This window comes from Schistosoma haematobium, chromosome ZW (genome assembly GCF_000699445.3).
Source record: "Schistosoma haematobium chromosome ZW, whole genome shotgun sequence".
Classification (NCBI taxonomy): Eukaryota; Metazoa; Platyhelminthes; class Trematoda; order Strigeidida; family Schistosomatidae; genus Schistosoma; species Schistosoma haematobium.
Window position 1 is genome coordinate 15462498 of NC_067195.1, and position 24168 is coordinate 15486665.

Here is a 24168-nt window from a genome sequence, read left to right on the forward strand (position 1 = left end):
CTACTTAAGTTTAGTTCTAACACGAACCTAAGGGTTAACACCCAGAGACTAGAGACACAACACAGCAGAAAGGATTGTAGATAGCGCTTCTACTCCTTAAGGGTTGTCAAATGCTGGAATTCACTTCCGAATGAGCCAGTCCAAACGACTTCCTAGGAGTCCTTTAAGAGGAAAATTGACCTGATCTTGAGGAGCGAGAATAAAATCTTACTATGATTTACCGATTTTTTTCTCTGTTATCGTTAATATACGTAGGTTACTGCCTGGAGGTATTGGTGATCCACTGGTAATAGACACGGAAGCCCGTTAAGTGAAAGCTTCTTCTACTCCTTCCACAACCATTTGAACCATTCATTTCAACTAGGTATCATCACCAAGGTTTGATTTGATAATTTCGAATAAATTGACCATTGGGTAGATTGTTATAAATAAATAGTATATTCGTAATATACCAATGAGTAGAAAGATTAGATTTTCTGAAGTGAGTGTAGATCACTTCTTCAGAGAAGTGGTTTGCACTAAGACACGAAACGTCAGAAAATTTAATTTTTCCACTCATTGGGATATTACAAATATATTATTTATTTGTCCTTCATTTCAAGGTTATTTCGTTGCACCTTGACGATTGTTTAAATTTTGTTTTCTGAGTGGCCGAAGGTCCGTAGCTTTGTAGTTAGGTACAGTGGTCTTAGGCTAAACAGTCACTCTACGTATAAAATTTAGGAAAATATATAGCACTCTTAGTCCTTGTGGTAATTAGACAGATTGAATAAGTCTGGTGACTGTTGATAACAAATGCTTTCATAATCATGTCGAAACTATACTTAAAAGCCAATATTAAATCTTAAGTTTCAAACACTGCCGCTATTATTTTCGCTCTTGTTTCCATCTTTTTAATTTTTCTTACATTGCTGTAAAGTATATTAACCTAGATTTGTGCCCATTTATATGATTTGTTGCAGATTCCTTGTCCTAAGCATTTATTTATTTGTCATGTACTTATAGATTGCGTACTATCTGAATGTCCAGGTGTCTTGCATTTCATAATGTATATAAAGTCGTTGGTTATTGATGGCTTCAAATCCTATTGTCAGAGAACGGAAATCGATGGATTTGATCCACAGTTCAATGCGATTACCGGTCTAAATGGCTCCGGAAAGTCAAATATATTAGATGCTATATGCTTCTTACTTGGAATAACAAATCTATCGCATGTAGGTTGGTTGTCTTTCCTGATAATTTGATTATAGGTAAGGGCAGCAAATCTACATGATTTGGTTTACAAATGTGGTCAAGCAGGAATAAACAAGGCTACCGTAAGCGCAGTATTTGACAATATGGATAAGTCACAATCCCCATATGGTTATGAGCAGTTTGATGAGCTTACAATCACAAAGCAGATTGTCGTTGGAGGCAGAAATAAATATCTGATTAACGGAACAAACGCAACCACCACAAGGGTTCATGATTTATTTCACTCAGTGCAACTTAATGTTAATAATCCTCACTTTCTAATTATGCAAGGTAGGATTACAAAAATTTTAAATATGAAACCACCGGAGGTAAGCCAAATAAGTGTTATAGAGTGTTTAAATATGTACTTTAGATCCTATCATTATTAGAAGAAGCAGCAAGCACCAAACTATATGAAAATAAAAAGGAAGCAGCACTTAAAACTATTGAAAAGAAAGATAGTAAATTAAGAGAAATAGATAGAGTGAGCTTTTTTTTACTTACTACTATGTCGCTTCTCATAGATTCTTACTGAAGATATTAACCCTACTATCAAGAAATTACGTGAAGAACGGAGCAGTTATTTAGAGTATCAGAAAGTTGTACGTGAAATTAATCATCTGGAAAAGTTTATTGTCGCTTACGACTATACTTGTTTAGAGGTTAGTGGACTATCAAAGTTATCGGCTAATATACACCTGGATTTTAGGAAGCTAAAAAACGAACAAAAGGAGATTTAATTACACTTGAACGTTCGTTGGATGAGCAAAAAAAGAATATGGAAGAAGTAACTTAACCGTATTGGTTCTATTTAGTCCGTTTGTCTTTTAGCTTCGGAAGTCAAAAGAAATTATAGAAAGTCGTATTGCTGAACTTTGCAAACAAAGAGATGAGGTAGGCTGTACTGTTTTCTTAAAGCGTTTATCTAAAGCATCAAGGAACAGCACTTGAAGAATTAGAATCTACAATGTCTGCATGTCAAAAAACAGAAGCAGTTGCTAAGGGGGCTTCTCAAAGGGCGTCTGAATCTCTTCGGGCCGCCAAACAGCGTGTTAAGTCCATGGAGTCACAGTGTATGGAGCTTGATGAGCAGTTGTCTTCTAAACATAAAGCAGCGGAAGCTGCTGCTGGTATTGAGTACCAGTCCGTCCTAGCACAGTCAGAAGAAGCCAAAGTTAAATTTGAAGCGGCTCAAAAGCGTTTACAGGTAAGCATTTACTTCAGATAGTACGTCATAGTACCCATTGAAATTATTTGAATCAACTGTTCCACATTAGCGAGTCACCACTTGTAATGACTAAGCTATCGTGTCCATAAATAGAATAGAATAGTGAATCGGTTATATAAACAGCGACTGTTGATGTAGAATTTAAGCTTAATAAGTGTCTTCGTAAGCTGAGTTTTTGTCATTTTACTGATGGTAATAAAATTTGCTTTATTTGTTGGCTACCGTTAGTAATTTGCAGTATCAATTCATTATATTGCAATAAATTCCAATATAATGATCATTTGACTTGATAATGTTCAAAATTTTTTTGAACCATCATCTGCCGTAAATCTGCTTTGCCCTTTTCGACATCTTTTCCCACAACATAGTATATTCGATACATGAATCCAAACGCACTCAGCTTTCGTTTATCTAATGGGCTTACGAGAAAAAAATTATAATAACCACCGTAATATCTTCACTTCAATTCAACAGTAATTATCTTTACAATAATCCGTATACATTTTGTAAAATCAATTCAGTGCATTAGATAGTTAATATACATATGTAGCCAGCTAAAACTGTTATATCTCCAAGACTTCTTTCCCTTTGTTTTCCTCAGGTAACCGGATTTACAATAAGAGCAGATAGTCGTTGTGTCTGTTTGTACCACCTGTGGGATGACTGGTCTTCTAACTGAACAGTGATAACGATCAGTGATTAACGACCAAAAAACTAGCACTTGTTTGCCCTTTAATTCTTGCCAACTCAATGTCTAACCAGAAGACGAAGTTAGCAGGGACATATCTTTGTTGTCACTCAGTTTGGTTCATCATACTCAAACATATGAGTCCATATACATGAATTATCAAACCACCACATCTCCCAAATAGGAAATATTTCCCACACAAGTCATAAATGGCAGTGAGCGGAACAAAGTGTTAAAAGCTAATTAGGAGTGGTCAAGGAGCAGTAAGATGTATAACGACAGTTGAGTCTAGTGAAAAATTATAATACAAAAAATGTAGAGATACATTAATCCAGTTATTCAACAATTATATAATAAAAATATGTATAACAATGATCCATAAAACGGCCCCAAAAGTTACAGCTTTCACTAAGTTTATTCTGTTTTGACAAAAACATCGAAACAGCATAAACATTCCCTGCAATATTTGCAAAGTTGGAAATTAAATGGCCAAAAATTTCAAGCAAACCACTCTTAGTTGACCCCGTTTCTGGCCAGTTCTGCCATTTTTTATACATTTATCAAGCTTTGCGACCTAACTAAAGTTTTGTCGTGTACTTAGTCTGTAAATTGGATAGATTAATTAATTAGTCAGCATACATTTTTAAAGACTTATATTATACATTTTTATTTATTACGTGTAAAGGCAGTAAAATCCGGTCTTTCCAGTGGAGAAAATGGTGTTGCAGCTAGCCTTGCTGAACAGGTTAGAGTTGCAGATGGTGAGAAGTGCTCCGCACAAACTGAACTTTCTCAACTGAAAATGCGTCAGAAACATCTACAAAATGAGCTTGCTAAACAAGAAGCCATTGTCGTTAAAACTTTCGGACATGGGTCAATAGACGGAGAATCTAAAGAAGAAATGAAACAAAAGGAACTTACTGCACATATTGACGAATTAACTAAGAAATTGACACGAGCTGAGGCGGATGATAGGTCTGTTGGTAGCGAATCTGTGTTAAGTGGTAAGTGATGAAGCATTACTCACCCATATCGAATGAGATTTGTGTGGCGCATATGTATTTGGTGCCTCCAATGAAACTAATGTGTATTGAATTCCGTTTTTAAAAGTGATTTACACCAAATTTTGTTTGAATTGTTAGTGTGATAAACTAATATAATGGGAGTTCAATTTACCGCGCCAAAATTTTTATTTCTCGAAAGGTTGTGTGCATATTATCTGGCTGGCTATTTTATAATTTCATCATTTCAGCACACAAACATTGGTACAAAAGCGTCACCGAATACATATGCGCCACACAAGTCACTTGATTTGTACGTGGGTCTGGATACTAGTCCGGGTGCTCGAACCGAAGCAGATGGCTTTTTTAGGGAGCCACACCCGGAGCCTTTGACCTAAATGTCTGCTATAACTGTGACGGCAGATTAGAGGCCAGCGAATTATCGATCGGGCCAAAGACGCGCAAACACTTAAGAACGGCCTAGGGTTCTGATTGGTCCCGCTTCCTTGTCTAGCCCAGCCAGTTGAGTCCAGAACGCAAGTCTCAGCCTCGGAGGTATGAACCACTATATTTCAAACGTACTCTGTTTATACACCAACCAAGCAGACCACATCGTACCATAAAATAGCAAATAACGTTGTACAATATTGACCAGTAGGAAAATGACACATGAAATAAATATTGACCAATAAGGAAATGACACCATCTCAAGTCCAAGGATAGCGTTAGACTTAACAGAATAATTTTTGGGATATTTTCCCGAATATCCCAACAATGTCTAAACCACAATGCAGTGGAGCAACGTTAAGAGATTCAGTCCCATGGTAGTGGATGACTAACAATAGTGTTCACACGCCATTTGTTCCTTCAGGATCCTGAAGCCCATATGCACCGTTAGTTTGGAATCATGGTTTTCCAATTCCCATAGATGGATCTTCCATATCAACCAACCCGGTTAAAGTGTCGGATATTCGCTTTTCGTCCTCTCAATTTCGTAAACAAGACCGCCGTGAGAAGGCAGTGAGTAGGACTCCTCTGACAGTGGTTATATACACGTGTCCATATGAGAGCATTTGGAGAGGGAGAGCGGACTGTCCCCGCCTTCAGCCGTACTAGGGCATTGTTTGTACTGCTATCTTTAAATTAGATTGTAAGTGATACCCACAGAAAGTTAGGATAAGTATGATTGTAATGCTTTGTGAACTAACCGCCTTATTTCTTCATAGACATACATCGGCCACATTTATCTTTAATTAAGTATGCAAAGACTCTCCAACTGTACATTTCGCAATTATTAAAGTGTAGGCGGTAACAGATGAAATCCAGGCATGTTCTGTAAGTTGTGATTTTCTATTAGTTGTCGATAGCTACTTCTAATTACCGTACGAACTTTTGTGACCAAATGCCGATAACCATCAAGTGGGGCAATGTATTTTATGTCTGGGGTTAATCAGAATTATGTCTCCTCAAAACAGATCTGAGATTCTTAAAGTATCAGTTGTTTTATCGATGGATCCAGCCTTCTTGTTTTAGTCATTAGAATAAAGTTGGTAGGTACATCCGTAGGGAGCACAAACTGAACACAACTCCTTAAGCAGCGATTAATCCGAATCTCAGTAACATTTTTGCTAGTAGTTTTTTTGTATTATACAATCGGATAAAAATATTAGTTTGTTGATATAGAAAAGAGCAGTGCTAGTGATAATATGTTAGTCTGTTATCAACTAATCCATCTTAAATACAGCCAACTGATTTTAAAAACTGTTGAATGTTTGAGAGAATTTTCTTGTGACTTTTGAATATGTTTCGAGGTATTTTATTGAAATAAAAAATGAATGTCATTCAAAAACAACATATGTTGGCTTTAGTTTTCATTTCGAGCTGCTTATCATCCAATTAGTTACTCAATTTATTTGCCAGGTAAAGATTAATGTACTTGGCTTTGCGCCACACTCTGGATGTGGCAACTACTGATATTATCTGATTACTCAAACTAAAGTAGGTGGAGTGGGGTTCAAATCCACGAATTAGTCGCTGAAAGTCGATCGTCTTAACCACTAGACCACCGCTTATCATGGTAGGATGTTCCCAGTATCTCTACCTAATTGTATATATTTTTTTTATTCACAGAGAAGCAGCTTGGCTTAGTTAAGGAAGCAAGGGAGTTACGTCATCAAGCTTCAAAGTTATCATCTCAATTCCCTCAACTTGTGTTTGATTATACTGATCCAGAGCCAAATTTTGATAGACGTCGTGTTCTCGGACCTGTTGCGAAATTGTTTCGTGTCAAAGATTTAAAATATGCGGTTGCTCTAGAAGTGATAGCTGGAAATAAGGTAATCTCTTATGTTAATTGATGTTCACCTCTGACTAACTTACATCAGATGTTTTATATTCATAGTTTTGAATGGTGAAATTAGAACGTATTATTGGTTTATGTTAATTGTATGCGTATAATAATGCCACTGTTTGTTGGTATTTATTTATAAGTCTTAAGGGAATTAATTTTACCTCTGAACCATGCCTAACGTTAAGCTTATCATTTCTCTCGTTTCAGTTATATGCAGCACAGTTTTATTTAAAAATAACAATAATAACTAGTACCGTTTTATATAAGTTCTGATAACCACGTGTCAGATCAGTTACAGTGATTCAATAGGAATCGGAGCAATCTGATAGAAATCATAATGCTAACAATGGTAAAAAATTAAAAGATGAAGGGGAGATAAAAGAGAATAAAATAATTAATATTAACTTTACAGGTTGTTAAAGATTCTGTCTGGTCAAGCAATACTCATATCCCTACTACGGTCACACCTTTGTACAGTCGGAAGTTTGGCTTTTCCTTCGGATCTTGGGTTTGCTACTTCTAGTCTTACCACTCTTCAACTGACTTGCATTGCATGGTAGGTCCTTGAGGAACAATTGTCCTAGCCAGTATACCCCGATTGGTTCATCACGATAGGCAAGCCCGACCACTACATCAAGGTAGCCATAACGGTCGGAAATATGTTCTTACGGTTACTGATAAACGTACACGAACCTTAACTTTGAATCGCGATGAGAGTTTGACAGCTACAGAGACAACATAAATTCCCAAATAATCATGAGAGATGCTTATTCAATTATTTTCCAATGTTCTCATCAATTCTGTTGCTGGGAATTCTATATACGGAAACAAAATTCTGCGACATAAGTCACAAAATTAACAAAATTCACACACATTTTTAATTTGACAACCTTATCAAATACAATAACATTCCTAACCCAGTATCCCACCGAGAAGTTTATTACTTTCAATCTACCATTGAGAGCTGCGATCAATATTTAAACACTAAGTTAGCACTTAGAAGTCTCCTAACAAAATACCATAAAAAACTCAAACTACTCAGAAACAATCAAGATCTCTCAATAACACGTCCAAACAAAGTTACAAGGGTATTTCCGGTGGACCGCACAATCTACGTCAAAAAGATAATAAATGTGCTTTCAAATAGCATCAAGCCTTCTAAAGATATCAGAGAACAGAATAAGACTGAAGTGGTCGGAAGACAACTAAATTTCCTAATAGGATGAAAAAGAATTATGTGACTAAAGAAGACATTTACAGGCGTATTAAACTAACAGGGTCAATGACATTACGGTTATATCGTTTGTTCAAAGTATATAAACTTGGATTACGTCTCCTATAAATTCTTAACATGTCTAGATCCCGTTATCTCGTCAGAAATTTGGTTAGCAGACCTCATGGAGCTCATAAGAAAGTATTTTTCCTGTATTCCTCACACATAACCTTTGAATTCATTGGCTACATAAAGGAAGTGAATGTAAATGACAATCATGATTTCCTTTGGTGTCGGACCACTTTTCACTAATGTTCCCGATTACAGAAGCCATTTGTTTATCTACAAATATATAGATAATAATATGATAAATGTCGGAATCACTTAGCTAAATCAGTCTTTCTTGTTATTAGGAAATATAATATTATCTTTTTCTATTTATTTGTCTACTGTTAAGTCACATGTCGACACAATATATATTAATAAAACAAGCATAATCTTATTAACCACTGAAGTTTAGATATGTTTCTTACATAAACTAACAGACATTTTCTGTTTTCCTACTATGATTATCGTATTGTAAAATTTATGTCCTTTTAATTACTTTGTTTAACATTTTCTGATTTTAGTTACAGAACATTGTTGTAGACACAGAAGTCACTGGTAAAATTTTATTAGAACGTGGTCAAATTCGTCGACGTGTCACTATGCTTCCGTTAACTCAAATACGTGGAAATCCCATATCAGATGGTGTTATTAAAAATGCCCAGTCATTAGTTGGTGCATCAAATGTTGTCACTGCTCTTTCATTAATTGAATATGATAATATGCTTAAACCAGTTATGGAATATGTATTCGGTAGTGTATTAATATGTCCAGATATGGAAATAGCTAGGCGTGTTGCATTTCACCCTGGTATTGAAAAGAAAACAATAACATTAGAAGGTGATGTATTTGATCCTCAGGTAATCATCTTTATTTTTCTTTTAGAAAAAAGTGATTTTGATCATTGCTTCTTTACTTGTGAACTTGTTCATAGTGTGAAGGGGTGGGATAATGGGTAAAGTGTTTGACTCTTGGCCAAGAAGTTGTCTATTCGAACTCCACTCTACCTACTTTCGTTTGAGTGGACGAATAGCATCATTAGCTTCCCTGCTTAAGGTATGTCTTTAAATCAAATGCATTAATCTGTACGTAAAAAATTAGTATCATGCAGAAGATAGTAATGATAACAAATTCTTCGTTCTTAACACGTTTGATATATCATGTAGGGGCCTCTATTAGTTTTTGGTATGTAGATTTGAAACTGTTGACTTGACCGTCAAATCTGTTGTGTTAGACGTGTTTCCGTCAGTTAAATTGTTGTCAATGAATTAACTATGTTTTCCAAGATACAGAGGTTTTATTTCATGTTATTTTACAATCGACATCGGAAACTGACCTTACTTAGGCAATCAGTGAAAACTAGGAAGCTATGAAGAACTATTCCATTCTAATGTAGAACATTTTAGCAGCTTGCATCCACTGTAGAGTACTGAGCCGGCACTCAATGGTCTACTCCTCTACTTTCATTCAGTTGGCGATATTATTCAACCATATTATTTTATTATTGTATATATGTTTAAGGGGATGATGTAGTTTTTCACTGAAGTTTATTCATCATTATCAGCTTTTTACAATACTGTACGATAAATTCAGTATATTCATTTGAAGAATTTAAGTACTGCATATTCTTCAGCTGAATTATTTAAAGATACTTTTCACTAATGCTCTTTTCTGTCATATTTTAGGGCACACTGTCCGGTGGAAGTCGGGGAACTGCTTCGGATAGTTTATTATCTCGTATATTTAAGTGGCGTGATCTTGAGGTTGCGGCTCAAAAAGCTGAAGAAAATGTTACTCAAGGTGAAGCAAATGTCAGAGCAGCTCAATTACGATCCCAAAATATTAGTCATCTTCGAGAAGCGTTAGATAATGCTCGCCATCAATTAGAACTTTTAGAGACTCAAATAAGGCAGACAGATAAACATCGATTACGTGCAGACTTGGCAGCTACTAGAACTGAATTAAGTGAGTTTTCATCGTTTCAGTGGTAATCTAAATACTACTGACATGTGATACATGGTTTCTTCAAGGAAATTTTTATTTCGTTCATAAGTTAGGATATGAGATATAAGAGCATGTTGGTTGTTCCATTATGTAATACCACACCTGTTTTTGTTCAGTTTATGATATTTTATACTGTGCACTGTGATACAAGTATGATCTATCTGGTTCTCTGTAGTGTGATCCGGTGAGATCCACGTAGCTTTGTGTATGCGTTTGTGTGGGAATATTGTGCCACCTATAACCAATTTGTTGAATGCACATAGGTTTGCAAATCTCTCACCATTCTCGTTCCTTTCTCCTAGTTCATGTCGTCCTACGATATCTTCATATCCCGTGTTGTCCATTCCGACTGTGGCGTTTAGGTCTCCCATCACGATTGTGAGATCCTTTCTTGGGCACTCCGCTATGATTGATTGCAACCTCTCATAGAACTTATCCTTATTGTCGTTGTTGCTATCATTAGTGGGTGCATCATACTGGATGGCGTTCATCGTGATTCCCTCCTTCTTTGTTTTGAAAGATACCATCATTGGAATCATGTTCGTTTTTATGAATTTTCTCTATTCCATCGTTGAAATCCATTAGGTAGCGTTTATTTCTAGGAGAATTAATTTAATAGATGTGCACTTTTTGACTTACATAAATCTATTCGTTTTGTGTAGAACAAGTCGAAGATTCTCTACAAAACGCTGAACAACGTCTTACTCAAGCATCTTTAAAAGCTAAGTTAGCTCATGAGAAAGCAGCAAACGCCGTAGCTGAATTTAAAAAAGAAGAACAGGAAGCTGAAAATGCACTTTCAGAAGCTAAAGTTCAACTGGAATCCACGGTTAGTGCTTTAAGGGAGAAGAATTCTCTAAAAGAAACTTTACGCTTAGAAGCTGAAGAACTGTCAAAAGAACTAAATACTTTAAAGGTAACTTTTTTTCTCGGTTAAATAATCACATGCATCAGATTTTCTTAACTTATATAAGCAACGTTATGATATATCTTGTAGACATTCAACCACTATATCGTAGATTCGTGTCCTACCCCATCTATTTCAATTTGGCGACCTGAGTATTTCCATAGCCATCACGCAGGGTTTGATTCAAAGCCAAGTGCACAAATCTATATGTGGGAATTTACATCATGTCAATAAACATGATACTAGTCATTATAAGCAAAGATGGATGGTGGCTAGCAGTGGAATTTAAGACGCTCGTTCCGTCGTATTTGGGACTTTTCAGCTGGATGTACCTGCACCCTAGAGTTGATGTCTAATTCGGGACTCAAGCCCATTACCGTTCGCTTCAAACGCTATCGCGTTACCCACTTAGCTACTAAGTTCAGATAGCCACTAGCTTGTGCAGTGTGATGACGTTTAATTCATTTTCGTATTGATGGATAGCGCGGTGGAGTTTGAAGCGAACAATACTGGGTTTGATTCCTGAAGTAGACATCAACCTTAGGGTGCAGGTACATCCAGCTGACGCGTCTTGAATTCCACTGATGGCCACCATCCATCTTTGCTTATAATGCTTGTGAATTAAGGCAATATCGAGGCAATTCATACAGGATACACTTATGTCAATAAGAGACTAAGCAATTGTAATCCTAAACATCAATGAAAAGATTCAAATAAACAATACAAAATGAACTAATCATTATGTTTGACTTCGTAAACCGAGACGTTCTGTGACAGTGTCTGTCGTTGAAAGGCGTACCTCAGAGGTGCATAAACCATGTGAGGGCTCTTAACTCGAACACTACCAGTCAAGTCAGAGCTCATGGCGAATTCTCATCTCAGTTTGCAACCTCAAGTGCTGTCTGGCAAGGATGTACACTATTTCCAGTTTTGTTTAGTTTCATCATAGACCTACTACTGGAAATAACGTTCTCATCATCTGAATTTTCGGGCATTGATTTCCTACCAGAAGGTCCACTTATTGATTTAGAATACTCAGATGACACAGTCCTGTTTGGTGGAGACACTGATAAAATACAGTCTGTTGGTAGCACTGAGCAACAATACCAGGATGTTTGGGATGCGTTTCTCCCTCCTCTAAATGCAAATTATTACTTTAGGACTGGCCTGCGTCAACACCTGAACTGGAGTGAAGTAGTCGAACGCGTCGACAACACTTATCTAGGAAGTCTGATTAGCCCTAATAGGTTGGTGTCTGACGAAATCTCTATACGGATTCAGAAAGCTCGTTTGGCTTTTGTCAACCTACGTCACCTATGGCGAAGGTGAGATATCCGTCTATCAATTAACAGTCGAGTATACTGTGCGGCAGTTCGTTCTATTTTACTTTACGGCTGCGAAACGTGGCCACTAAGAGTAGAGGATACTTTTAAGTTACTATTATTTGATCGCATATCTTACAAATATTGCTGTCATCTGCTGGGATCACCGTATAAGCGATAATGAGGTTGGACACAAGTTATTAGGGAAGGATGGTAAATCAGCTGGTGAGGTTGTGAATCTTCATCGACTGAGATGGTTGCGCCACGTATTACACATGTCCAACCACCGACTAGCACGGCATGCAATGGTTACTAGTATCGGAGACGTATGGAAAAAAGTTTTGGGCGACCAAACTAAAACGTGGCATCAGTCCATAAAGTCACCAACTTCTAGTCTGAGCCATGCTGATAGATTCAAACTACTTGGTTGGGGTCCGCACGACTATCGTACCCAGTGGTTGGAGACTCTAGGCGACTCTAGGCTCAGAATCGATCACACTGGCGTAGGTGTATACACTTTGTCTTCCCTTAAACCGTGAGATTAAATTTACTGTATACCTTTCTTTCTACAGACCAATTCTTTCTCCATGTATCAAGTCCTTATATGAAATCTATGAATTCAGTGTTCATTTTGTTGTGCTAATAAGGTTTGGCAGCTTAGACCATTGCATATATGTGCCTGGTTCCACTCTGTAACTGACTGACTGACATAATACTAATGGTATCTCTGTGTGCCGTACTTAATACAAAGACGTTTTGTATTTTTGAATATTTCTTACACCTTTTTGGATTTCGTTATGCTAAAAAATATTTCTACTACAGATCTTCAATTCATTTGGTGTTGTTTTACTTGTATCTTCCCATTGTTATTTGAGACTGCAATTCATCAGTCTCATGTTGGCATATGTGCATCCTGTGCGGTTTGCCTCGATATAGCCTTAAGTCAAAAGCTTTTTAAGCAAAGATGAGTAGTAGTTAGCAGTGGAATCCAGGACACGCGTTTCGTCCTGTTTGGCACTCGTCAGCTCAATGTACCTGCGTCGCAGAGTTGGTGTTCAATCCGGGACTCAAACCCATTACCATTCGCTTCAAACGCCATCGCGTTATCCAATTAACTACTGAGTCCTGATAGCCACATGCTTGTGCAATTGGGTGAAGTTTAAATTCACTTGGTGTTGTTTTGCTTGTATCTTCCCAAATGGGATGAAACGCGCGTCCTGGATTTCACTGCTAGCCACCATTCATCTTTGTTTAAAAAGATCTTCAATATACAAAATTTGTATCAGCGGAGTAAATCCTAAATGTTACGATATATTCCTTCTGTCTTGACTGTCACATCTCTAGGGTCGACTGTGATTTTGAAGAAAATCATGCCGAATTATGGCTGAAATCATGTAATCAAGATTGTGGTACTTAATATAATGTATAATTACTTCATTGTAAATTACCTACCATAACATATTATGTTATTGTTTTGTAATTGTTCTACCCTTTAATAAAGTAAACAGTTTATGTTAACACTATCTTTATAGTATGTTTTTGTTTTAATATCTCGATAAGATGAAAAACTATGTATCCATCTATGTTTAGTAACAATTCAAGTGTGGTCGACTTTCTTAACTGATTCTTTCTTCCTGTACTATATTCTTATTGCAATCTTTCTTTTATATATTACCACCTCTGAATTAACTACTTTTATGAATCCGGTGTCCATCTTGTTGTGTTAATGAGGTATGTCAACTTGGACCGATGCATATATGTACCTGGTCCTACGTTGTAGCTGACTGAGTTGTGCTGTTCAGTCATTTATTGTCCTGACTTTCAAACTCTTAAGTCAAATGTCTGAAGCGTTGCTATAGTTATCAAGGTTTCGAAAGTAAATTCATCGGTTGAAATGCAGTTGTAATACCATTCACTATTATGAACCACTAGTAGTATGGGTTATTTCTATGGTATCATTGAGATCGTGTTATTTAGGTTTACTTTCAAGTAAGGTTTGATAGTGTTATCTATTCTGACTTAGATATGATTCTTCAGGTAGTTGGATATAAGTTAGATTTAGTGCTAATGATACAACCTTGTTACCCAGTGAAGTAGACGGGGTGGGGCTCGAACCTGAGACTTAATCGCTTAAGGTCGAACACTCTAACCACTAAGCCACCACAAAGCAGTGGTTAAGATGTAATTTTAAGCTGTGATTAGGTAGGTAAACTACTCAGTTTTCAACTTATTAGTTATATATTTGAAATATTATCCGTTTATTTTAGCAAATACAATCAGGTAGTATCATCACTGACCCTCAAACAAACAATGTGGCCTGGAGTTGAGTGCATTATGCTGTAATATACTTGATAAATGATTGTAAGAAGCATACCATTCATAATGTGTTCACAAGTTTACAACGCTAATATATTGGCATACCACTTATGTCTATATCAATCGAGTAGTTTTGACCAAACCACTTGTTTATATGTGTTTAAACTTTAAGATGTTTAACATTACATTGAGATAGCTTTAAAGAGAGATTGTATAGTTTTATACGAAACATTTATGATTTACCAACATTTATTGTCATTTTTACCAGCTGTAAAATATCAGATTTCAACACAATGATCTTTGAAAGTAAGGAAACAACTCACAATATTGAATTGCTTGAAGGTGATAACCGATTTTAAAATAAAGCATTTTGTTAATATACTTTAAATACTTATTTCTTTTGTGTATACTCATTATTAAGCTGTCTCTTGAAGAAGCAATTCAAGCTGTAGGAGATGCACAGGCAGAAGAAGAACGTTGTATTGATGCATCACGATTAGCTAAAGAAGCTTTAATTAAAGCACGTGAAGCTGTTAATAAACAACGAGGATTAATTGATGAAACTGTTCGTGCATTGACATCTGCAGAGAAAGAAGCTGGTCAATTAGTTCAATCGTTGAATCAAACAAACAGTCAAGTGGATAAACTTTCTCATCAAATTGAAATGCAAACTAAGGAAAATGAAGAAGCCGATATCAAGGTAATTAATTTTCATATTGTATTTTAATTCTTTTGTGATACACAATACAGGTATCTTTTCGTTTTTTTAGTGAGTTCTTACAATTTTTTATCAATGCTTGCTGTACCTGCTTGAATATGTTTAATTTCTCTTTAATTATTTATTTCATAGTTACCCTCACAAATCAATGTCATTTAAATAGCCATTGAAAGTCAGGAAGGGCTTGGTATGTGTTTCATCCCATCATGAGACTCGTCAGGCAGTGCGTATCTACCACTCCACTACCGTGCATTGAACCCAAGACCTTAGATTTTGCTCGCAAACTCTGAACAACTAAGTTGTCACTTGGTGGTTTCCATGTTTTACTCCCATCCATTCGTAATATCATGCAACTATCATCCCACGTTTTTGTTAGATAACTGCCTTACTTTTAACATGCCCGAATCCTATTGGTTACTTCTCACTAAAACTAAGGAACTAATAAATATATAGGAGAATTTTGGATTTTCTAGTTGACGTTACTAACTGCTCTTAGTTAGGGTATCATTAAATACCAGTGGAGCTCATTTATTTGGTTTTCGGAATGTTTTTAAAGTCAATGTATTTTTTATTAGGCGATAGTTGTTGTATTCATTGTTTGTTTTAGTGAAACATGTTAAGAGCTTATTTTTCTATATATGCATCATGTAAAGGGTTGGATTTTCCTATTATTAATGTTTAAGATGGAATTTGGTTAGCTTCTGTCAGTATATGTCCATCCTAAGCGAACTGCTTCAATACTACATCAGTTTACAAGTTGTATTTGTGACCAGTTTGAAGATCCACACTAGGATGCATGTGTAAATTCTGTTACCGAGTCCGAAATAGAATGAAACGCGTATCTTCGAATCATCCGCTAGACACAATCCATTTTTACCATAAACTGTACGTTTTTTTTTTCTTCTACCATATTCGTTATATGCTTTAGTGATCGTGATGTAAGTTTGTATAGATCTTTTTATTTTACGGAATAACTAACATTCTGTCATAAATTTATTGTCATTTAATCATTTATTGTATGATTATGCTTTTAAATGAACTAAAAATCTTCAAGTGATCGGTTCTCAACTGATAATTTGTCTAGTTTCAATAATAAATTGTACAATTTTATTTTATATATCAGTAAATTGTGATATAGATGAAGGTCGTTATTAGCGAATTCCAACATCAATTCAAATTAACTCAAAGTAGATTTCTGTAATTTATGATATTTCAAAAATGAAAATTTGATTCAAACTCTTTTCATTAATTATATTAATGTACTACTGAAAGAAGAACATACATTTTAAATTATTAAAGATTAGTGAATTTTGCTGTAGTAAGCTAGGTTCAATGTTTATTGTAATGTAAGTAACATCAAAAATTGACTTCATTGTCATTGTATAATAACTAATTTTTTTTAATTATCCATCATACATCTAAACACTGTGAATAATCGAAAGAGAAGTTATATATTATAAATTATACACCATTTACAAATAATTCCTCTAAAAAAAATAAACAAATGAGTTCACCAGATTGCTCCCAAATTCCCTATATATATAGTATTAGTCCATTAATAGTTCTCGGAACTTACTCATAATTTAATGTTCACTAGGATATAACACTTGCTTTTCCCATCTTTCTCTTAACAAGTGTATAGACTTAATTGTATCTATATTCAGAAATAATTTCGTTTTTTTTAAGTACAATACCTATAATTATTTAAGGAAGTTTATCTAGGAGATAATACTCGAAAAACAATTATATGAAAAGCCATCAACATCCTGTGATACGTATGCTTGACAAAGTCATGTTACTTGGAAGATTAACATCAGTTCATGTATTTCTCACTAACTACTGATCTAAGTCATCTTGGTATGTTCATTCTAGCTGTTTAGGTAGGTCTGCTCAATAACCACCATCAGTGGTTGAAGACTGGGCGACATCGCTCAGAATCATCCACATTATCACAGATACACTCTCACATTATCTTTTCTTTTATTTGGAAATCCAGTTTTCCTTCATATTATACCTTTTCATTGTTTTTTCGAATTATATTCTCAATACTGGACTTTTATCTTGATTATTACCAATACATTATTTCGATCTGTTTTCCTATTCATTGCTATTTTTATGTTGTTGCATTGACATGGTAATAGCACCTTGTTCCAACGCACATCTGTGCCAGGCTCTACGTTTATAATGATTGACTGATAGATTCGAAAAATTGTATATTACAAAATATTAATTATTACTAAAACTGCTGATTATCTGAACAATTTAGTCGTTGACATGTGAACTGTGTGACAACTAATATTTCAGTATTTACGTAGTTACACTGTAGGAAATAATTTGTGTAATGGACATTATTTTATTTTAATAGATGGAACGACTCTTAGAAGCATATCCATGGATTCATGAAGAAAAACAAAATTTTGGTGTTGAAAATGGCCCATATTGTTTTACTTCACGTGATCCCATTGAAACACGTCGACGAATTCATTCACTGAAAGAACGTCGTGATCGTCTTGGTCGAACTGTAAATATGCGTGCGATGAATATGCTTGGTAATGCTGAAAAACAATATTCTGAATTGATTAGACGTCAAGAGATTGTTTTAGCTGATAAACGTAAAATTCAAGCAGTTATTGACGATTTAGATAAACGAAAAGAAGAAGTCTTAATAAGTGCACATAATAAAGTCAATGAGGTTAGTGTGATTTCCATGTTATGCTATTGCAATTCAATTTTGTAGGTTTTTTCCCTAAGTACAAAGTGTTTCTTCGGAACCAGTCTGCGTCTTCACTTGAACTAATGCTAGACAGTAAAACAGTTGAGTGTGTCGACCATTTCACTTAACTTGGGAGTCTTATCAGCCCTGATGGGTTGGTTTTTGACGGAATTTCGGCATGGATTCCGAAGGTTCTGTCGGCTTTGCCAACGTACGCCACTTGTGGCATAGGTGAGGTATCTATCTTCCAATTAGAGAATGAGTTCACCCCGTCCTACTTTATGGCTGTGAAAAATAGCCTTTGATCGTAGATATCTTCAATGGATTACTCTTATATGTTGGGATAATTGAGTTAGGAATTCTGAGGTTAGACTCACAGTACTAGGTAACGATGGCGAACCAAATGATGAGATACTGAGTATTTATCGACTGACATGGATAAGACTTGTATTATGTGTATCCAACAACCGCCTACCTCGGTGCTCGATAAACGCTGATGTCGGAGTTAGTTCGAAGAAAGATAGGGATGGCCAAATAAATAAATGGTACCAGTCCATGAAGACACGGACTGTTAACCTGAGCCACGTAGGCAGGTAGAGACTATATGAGTGTGATTATGGTAAACAGTGGTTAGAATTTGAGTAAAATGGTTCAATATTATTTTCAACAACCCTGGTTCATTCACTCTTTACCGTCTCATGGATCCTAATATTCTAAACACCTCGCAATTTTTAAAAATCCTTATTACACTAGTTTATATTTTATTCTCGAATTGTATCTTCGAGTTCTAATCTTTTTTATAACCACTTATAACGTTACCATCTCTACCACTCAGTGATCTAGCCTGAAAGTTTTATTTCATTGTGCTGAATGGGTGTGACAACCTGAACCGATGTACATACTCACCAGGTTCTACGTTGGATATGGCTGATTGAATGACTGAATTTTGTAAATATAATGTGCATACTAAATTATATTTGATAAATGTATAATATATTTGGTTAATATTAATTTAACGTGATAGTTTGTTGTAAACTAAGTCATATGTAGAGACTTTTATAATAATTGTCGCACTATTTTTAGATTGGTCGGAATAATCCACATAAACTCGATTAAAGTAAAAAGACTGTTCTAACTTCTCGAAATATTGTAGGTGTCATTACCAAGGTTTGATTTGATAATTTCGAATAAATTGAGCATTGGGTTGATTGTTATAAATAGAAATAATATATTTGTAATATCCCAATGAGTAGAAAATCCAATTTTCTACTCATTGAGATATTACAAATATATTATTTTTATTTATTCTCGAAATATTGATACACAAATATGTATAAATATTAACTGATCATATATCAAGTAATATTTAGCTTAGATTAAAGGTGACTCACATCCAAATTGATAAAGACCTCGACAACAGTCGGCTGTCAGCATTGATAAACACAAAAATGATCAGTTCAAGCAGGTGACTTTTCTCAAGGTCACTCTGGCGTCGCTCGAAGGTCGTCCATGAATTACAGTCTCACCGTACTTCGTACTGCATTTAACGCTCTGGGTCAAAATTAGAATATATTTGTGTTTTTCTCGCTTCAAATACAATTGAATTTCTCTGGATTACAATCCACAATCTGGCTGTAGGGAGTAAAATAGTTCAATGTTTTAATAATTTCGTTAGTAAATTTCGCAAATATGCTTTTTTGAGTTTCTTTAGGTCACTTATTTACGTTTGCACTTCACTGTTTGTTATTTCTCACGATTTAGGAATTCTGTAACATTTTCGGAACTCTGTTGCCAGGAAGTAAAGCACGTTTATTCCCCCCGGAAGGTATGAGTGTTCTTGATGGATTAGAAATTAAAGTTGCATTTGGTGATGTTTGGAAAGAATCACTTGGAGAATTAAGTGGTGGTCAAAGGTATCAATTTATTTTTAGTCACATTGATATTTTGGGAAATATTAACTAATATTTAATTTTCCAGGTATTCGGATTTTTCCTCACTGTTTCTAAATTCCATCAGAATTCCGAAATGTTTTTATCGATCAACCTACTGTTACCATCATTTGTCTTTTTTGAAGTCCAATGTGTTGCTCTTTACATACGCCATTATCCCCCTGATTCTGTTGGTATTATGATTGGTCTCTGATTTCCTTCCAGTTCTCTTCATTTCAATCTTCTGCTGGTCGGCATTCCACTTCCAATTGCTGCTACATACTACTTATATCTGTCAACCTAAGTAGCATACACTACAGTTTTATGTTGTGCTTAAACACCAATATGTAATAGTCAAATATCATTTAGAAGATTGAATTGACCATTAAAGTCCTTTTATATTCAATGGCTATTATTAGAATTTGTGTATTAATTTCAAAATCATGATGCATACATGATTTCCAAAGTTCAGTCAAAAAACTTTGATATATATGCATAGTTGATCTATGTATGGAGAAATCTTGAGGATTTTTATTTTTACTTCATAATTATTATATATGACTACTGTCTTCATCTAGACTTCCGGGTAGCGTTATTAAATTCTCTTGCAAAACATTGTATTGTTATACCTTTGTTTCGTCCGCCTCACTAGTCTACTCCTAATATCCAAGGGGAGAGAGGGTTGTCTTGATCTGGTTTCCAACCTTGACGTGATAGGTTACCTAGTACAACTTTGAGGCCTGCAATCTGTGAGTCCGATTTGTGAGTAAACAGTCTTAAGGTCAAAGAGATGAAACTACCCTATCACTGACCAGATAGATTTTCACGAGGAGAGAGAAGATGACTTAGCTTGAACTGTATATCTAATTTATTCCTGACCCAACCAACTTAACAAAAGACAGATGAATAAACAGATGGTCAGCAGAATCACAACTCACAAAAAGTGATAAAAATAAAATTATATCCAGACTATAGGACATTAGATTCGAAAAAAGGAATGGATGGATCATGTTTAAATTACAGATAAGAAAGAATACGACAGTAATTTATACATTATAAACGAAAGCTGATTGTTTGTAGGATAGGGCAGGCACAAAAATAAATTTTAGTATTTCTTAAACTTTGAATTAAACAAGGCATTGTTTTAAACAAATAGTTTTTGCCGTTCTTCGTTGTTTCTTTTCACAGACTATATGAACTCGTCTGTGAATATTCAGTTGTGTTTGTTTTGTTTACCTTATTTTTTAAATACGTATTCAGATTTTTTAGTCATGAAACAGATATATGAACTCTCTTAGTTATCTATCGATAGGTATATTTAAATACTCCTCACACTGGTCGTAAACAAATTACTCGAAATTCAACAGGGATCAGCTAACCTGGATAAAAACTTATTAATGAAGATATAAATTTCTACCTTTTTTAAGTTAACATTTAGTGTCTGTATATAAATGGTGTATTTTTTCACCTCTGGAAAATAGTGTTTCTGCAAGATGTATAGGTGCCACCTGTCCTTTTACTCACTTTTTGTGGACTTAATTCCTACATATGTACATATATCATCCTTTATTTCTATTCTTTGCTTTTGTGACAGTTTATTCTGTGTGTTTTATTATTTTATCTTGTTCGTAGGTCGTTAGCTGCCCTTTCACTTATTCTGGCTTTATTACTCTTCAAACCTGCACCTTTGTATATATTAGATGAAGTGGATGCGGCGCTCGATTTATCTCATACACAAAATATTGGTCAGTTGATTAAAAATCATTTTAAGCATTCACAGGTGGGTATATTGAAAATTCTCTTTTTTTCGTTTGCAACAATTGTTTCTGTAAATTATTACATGATTACATTGTGGATTATACCTAAGCTCCCTAACCCAATGACTAACTGACTTGTCAAACTGAAAACCCAAATGCAGTGGTTATCTGAAGAAGGGTGCAAAAATATATACTAAATATCAACATACCTATATTCCTGAGACGTCGATGTATTCAGCCATAAAGAGAGATGCCTTTTAAGGGGTTTATAATGATTATTTATAAACATACACTAATCTCAACATCAGTACATAGCTGTTTTCTAATTCTCAAGCTGTCAACATCTGAAGCAGACATTAAGATCTAAATAATTGGAAGCTGCTACGCCGAGACAAAAATTCGATAAATGCACCAGAAAAAATTGTTAGTGACTACCAAAATTATTAAAAAGTTGCGGTCAGAATGATAAGTAAACAGAATGACACAGGTTCATGCAAGGGCTAAGCAGTAACATACGATGGCCAATCCGTTTTGCGTACTGTATGTTCGAATCGATGGATCTTGGAATTGTTTACTGTTTAAATAAGTGGTATGATGTAATATACAGAAATATTCGAATAAGGAAGAAAGGATTATCGATGTACAAATAGATTTGACAGATAGGCCATTCTTCCTAACAGTGAAAATTGCAAGTCGTTTCTTTTTTAATATTCACATAATAAATTAGAAAAGTATGAACATTTAGCTTATACGCATTGTTTTATGCAATATTTTCCCTTGGCTGACTGGCAATGTGTAAATTTATTATGGTCTTTACGTAACTTACACATTTTGTTTGACAGTTGACGTGTCTCTGTTTCAAGTTGAGACGCTTGCAATAAAAGTTCATAATTATTTCTTCTTAACAGGGCTATCGCAGTACAGAATTAATCTGAAAAATGTTATATATTTCGAACAATCCGGTCACATATATGGTTGTCACAGCATTCATAAAAACTAATAAAGGTTAATTGAATAAGATGTCGAACGAAAACAAAGCAGTAGTCGTAAATAAGCGCGAAAAAATTAACTTATCATGGGAAGGATAGAAAATTGTCACATCACCCTAGCTCGTAATTTGCATAATGGATAACAATGCTGTCTCGTGGTTGTAATATATTTTCCAGTATTCATGAAGGGTATTTGGATATCCGAATAGCTAGGGGTTCTATAAGTCTAAGATTTCGTCCTTGACAGTTCTTGTAGAACGTCCTAGAAGTTGTATTAAGGTCAATTCTATGACCCATCGTGTTTATATGTTTTGTTGTCAATGAATTTGGTTTTCTGCTTTCTATGTATTTCGGAGTATTTGATATTGAGTCACTCTGAAACCGTTTGGGCACGTGCTTCGTAACCCTTGATCACTTTGTTTGTGTGTCTATATAAATATGTAAATAAGTGAATACTGTGGAATGTGACATAGTCGTTCGCACGATGTTTAATCTTATATGGAATCGGGGATTCAGCTTTTTCAGTCTAGCAGGATAGTATGTTTCCTTGATGGCTGCTCCCAGATTATTTCAGAATTATGCTAATCTGCCCCAAACGATTTAGATATATAAACCCTTTTCTTCTCAGCAGATAATTTGCACGAATCTATGTAATTGGAGCAAGGTTCTAATTTTGCAGCCTGTTAATTTTAAGTAGATCGGCCTTACCAAGCAGCGTTTGAAATGAAGGATGCGTAGGATCTCCCAATACAAAATATAGCGATTGTTATGTTTATGTGTTCATCACGGTATTATTTTACGCGTATCGTAATAGAAATTATTTGTGTAGTTATGTAAATACGTTGCATTTTTTATATAACTCGTATTTAGAAACTTCACAGTACTTAGTTTAGTTACTCCGTTATTTTTATGCTCCCTTCGGATCTAGTTCATTGTAGTGTCACTCAAGGATGGAATGTTCAACAATGCTAATGTACTATTCAAAACAAAATTTGTAGACGGTGTTTCAACTGTGTCTCGGCATGTACCTCTACGAGTTCGCGACGAAAATAAACAGCCTCAAACAGAGAGACAACGGAAGCGTGTTAAATAGATTGTGTTTGTATCTGTCTATCTTTTTTAAATGATACGTTATTTATCTATCCTCCCTTAATAATGATTTAATGTACAATTTATCATATTCAAATATCACTTTATTCAACATATATTAACTTAGGTGTGTATATGTAGTTATACGTTCTTCGTTTTGAGTCTTTATTATTGCGAATTCTGGTAATACTGAACGGTTAAATTTGATAGGGTTGTTTCTAATCCAGTTGGGAGTTGAATCTATCCGCTAACGAGACTTTCATGTTGTGTACGGTTTAGGTCGTATCTTGGTTTGATAGTTTTCCGGAATAGACAGGTCTCCGCACAAGTCCCACAGACTCCGGGTGCCCCGTGTAATAGTGGTTAGTGAAATATTCATTTCAAATTATCCGTACCATTCAGATAATGACTGCCTAGACAGGTTCGAGTCATTGGACGGTTGTGTAGTGAATATGTGAGTTGACCAGATACCATGCTTGATATTCCCAATATCAACTAGATCGGACCGCCATGATGATGTCACTAAGACGTCCGACATACATCTGTCTTCATGGTTGGAAGTCATTTCAGTCTACTCTGACTCGTCCTATCGCGGCGATCAGCAATA

At 35.2% G+C, this 24168-nt stretch overlaps 1 protein-coding gene across 1 annotated transcript; it reads left to right on the top strand.

The window, feature by feature from the left end:
* The first annotated feature begins 619 nt into the window (after nt 1-619).
* SMC2_3 (Structural maintenance of chromosomes protein 2) lies at nt 620-23815 on the top strand. The gene is made up of 18 exons (XM_051210511.1): nt 620-657; nt 1006-1214; nt 1251-1562; nt 1607-1717; nt 1758-1895; nt 1943-2020; nt 2065-2127; nt 2165-2440; nt 3835-4153; nt 6281-6486; nt 8343-8678; nt 9504-9783; nt 10485-10738; nt 14789-15067; nt 17451-17777; nt 19560-19711; nt 21359-21506; nt 23401-23815. The coding sequence occupies exons 2-18, from the start codon at nt 1047-1049 to the stop codon at nt 23563-23565; spliced, it is 3612 nt and encodes a 1203-aa protein (XP_051070509.1). The 5' UTR covers nt 620-657; nt 1006-1046; the 3' UTR covers nt 23566-23815.
* Nucleotides 23816-24168: the final 353 nt, after the last annotated feature.

Bases quoted from the DNA above. Each gene is read 5' to 3' on its own strand.
- SMC2_3 (XM_051210511.1), top strand. From the start codon at position 1,047: ATGTATATAAAGTCGTTGGTTATTGATGGCTTCAAATCCTATTGTCAG. The intron at 15,068-17,450 runs GTAATTAATTTT...TTATTTTAATAG, and splicing joins ATGAAGAAGCCGATATCAAG to ATGGAACGACTCTTAGAAGC. The intron at 21,507-23,400 runs GTGGGTATATTG...CTTCGGATCTAG, and splicing joins ATCATTTTAAGCATTCACAG to TTCATTGTAGTGTCACTCAA.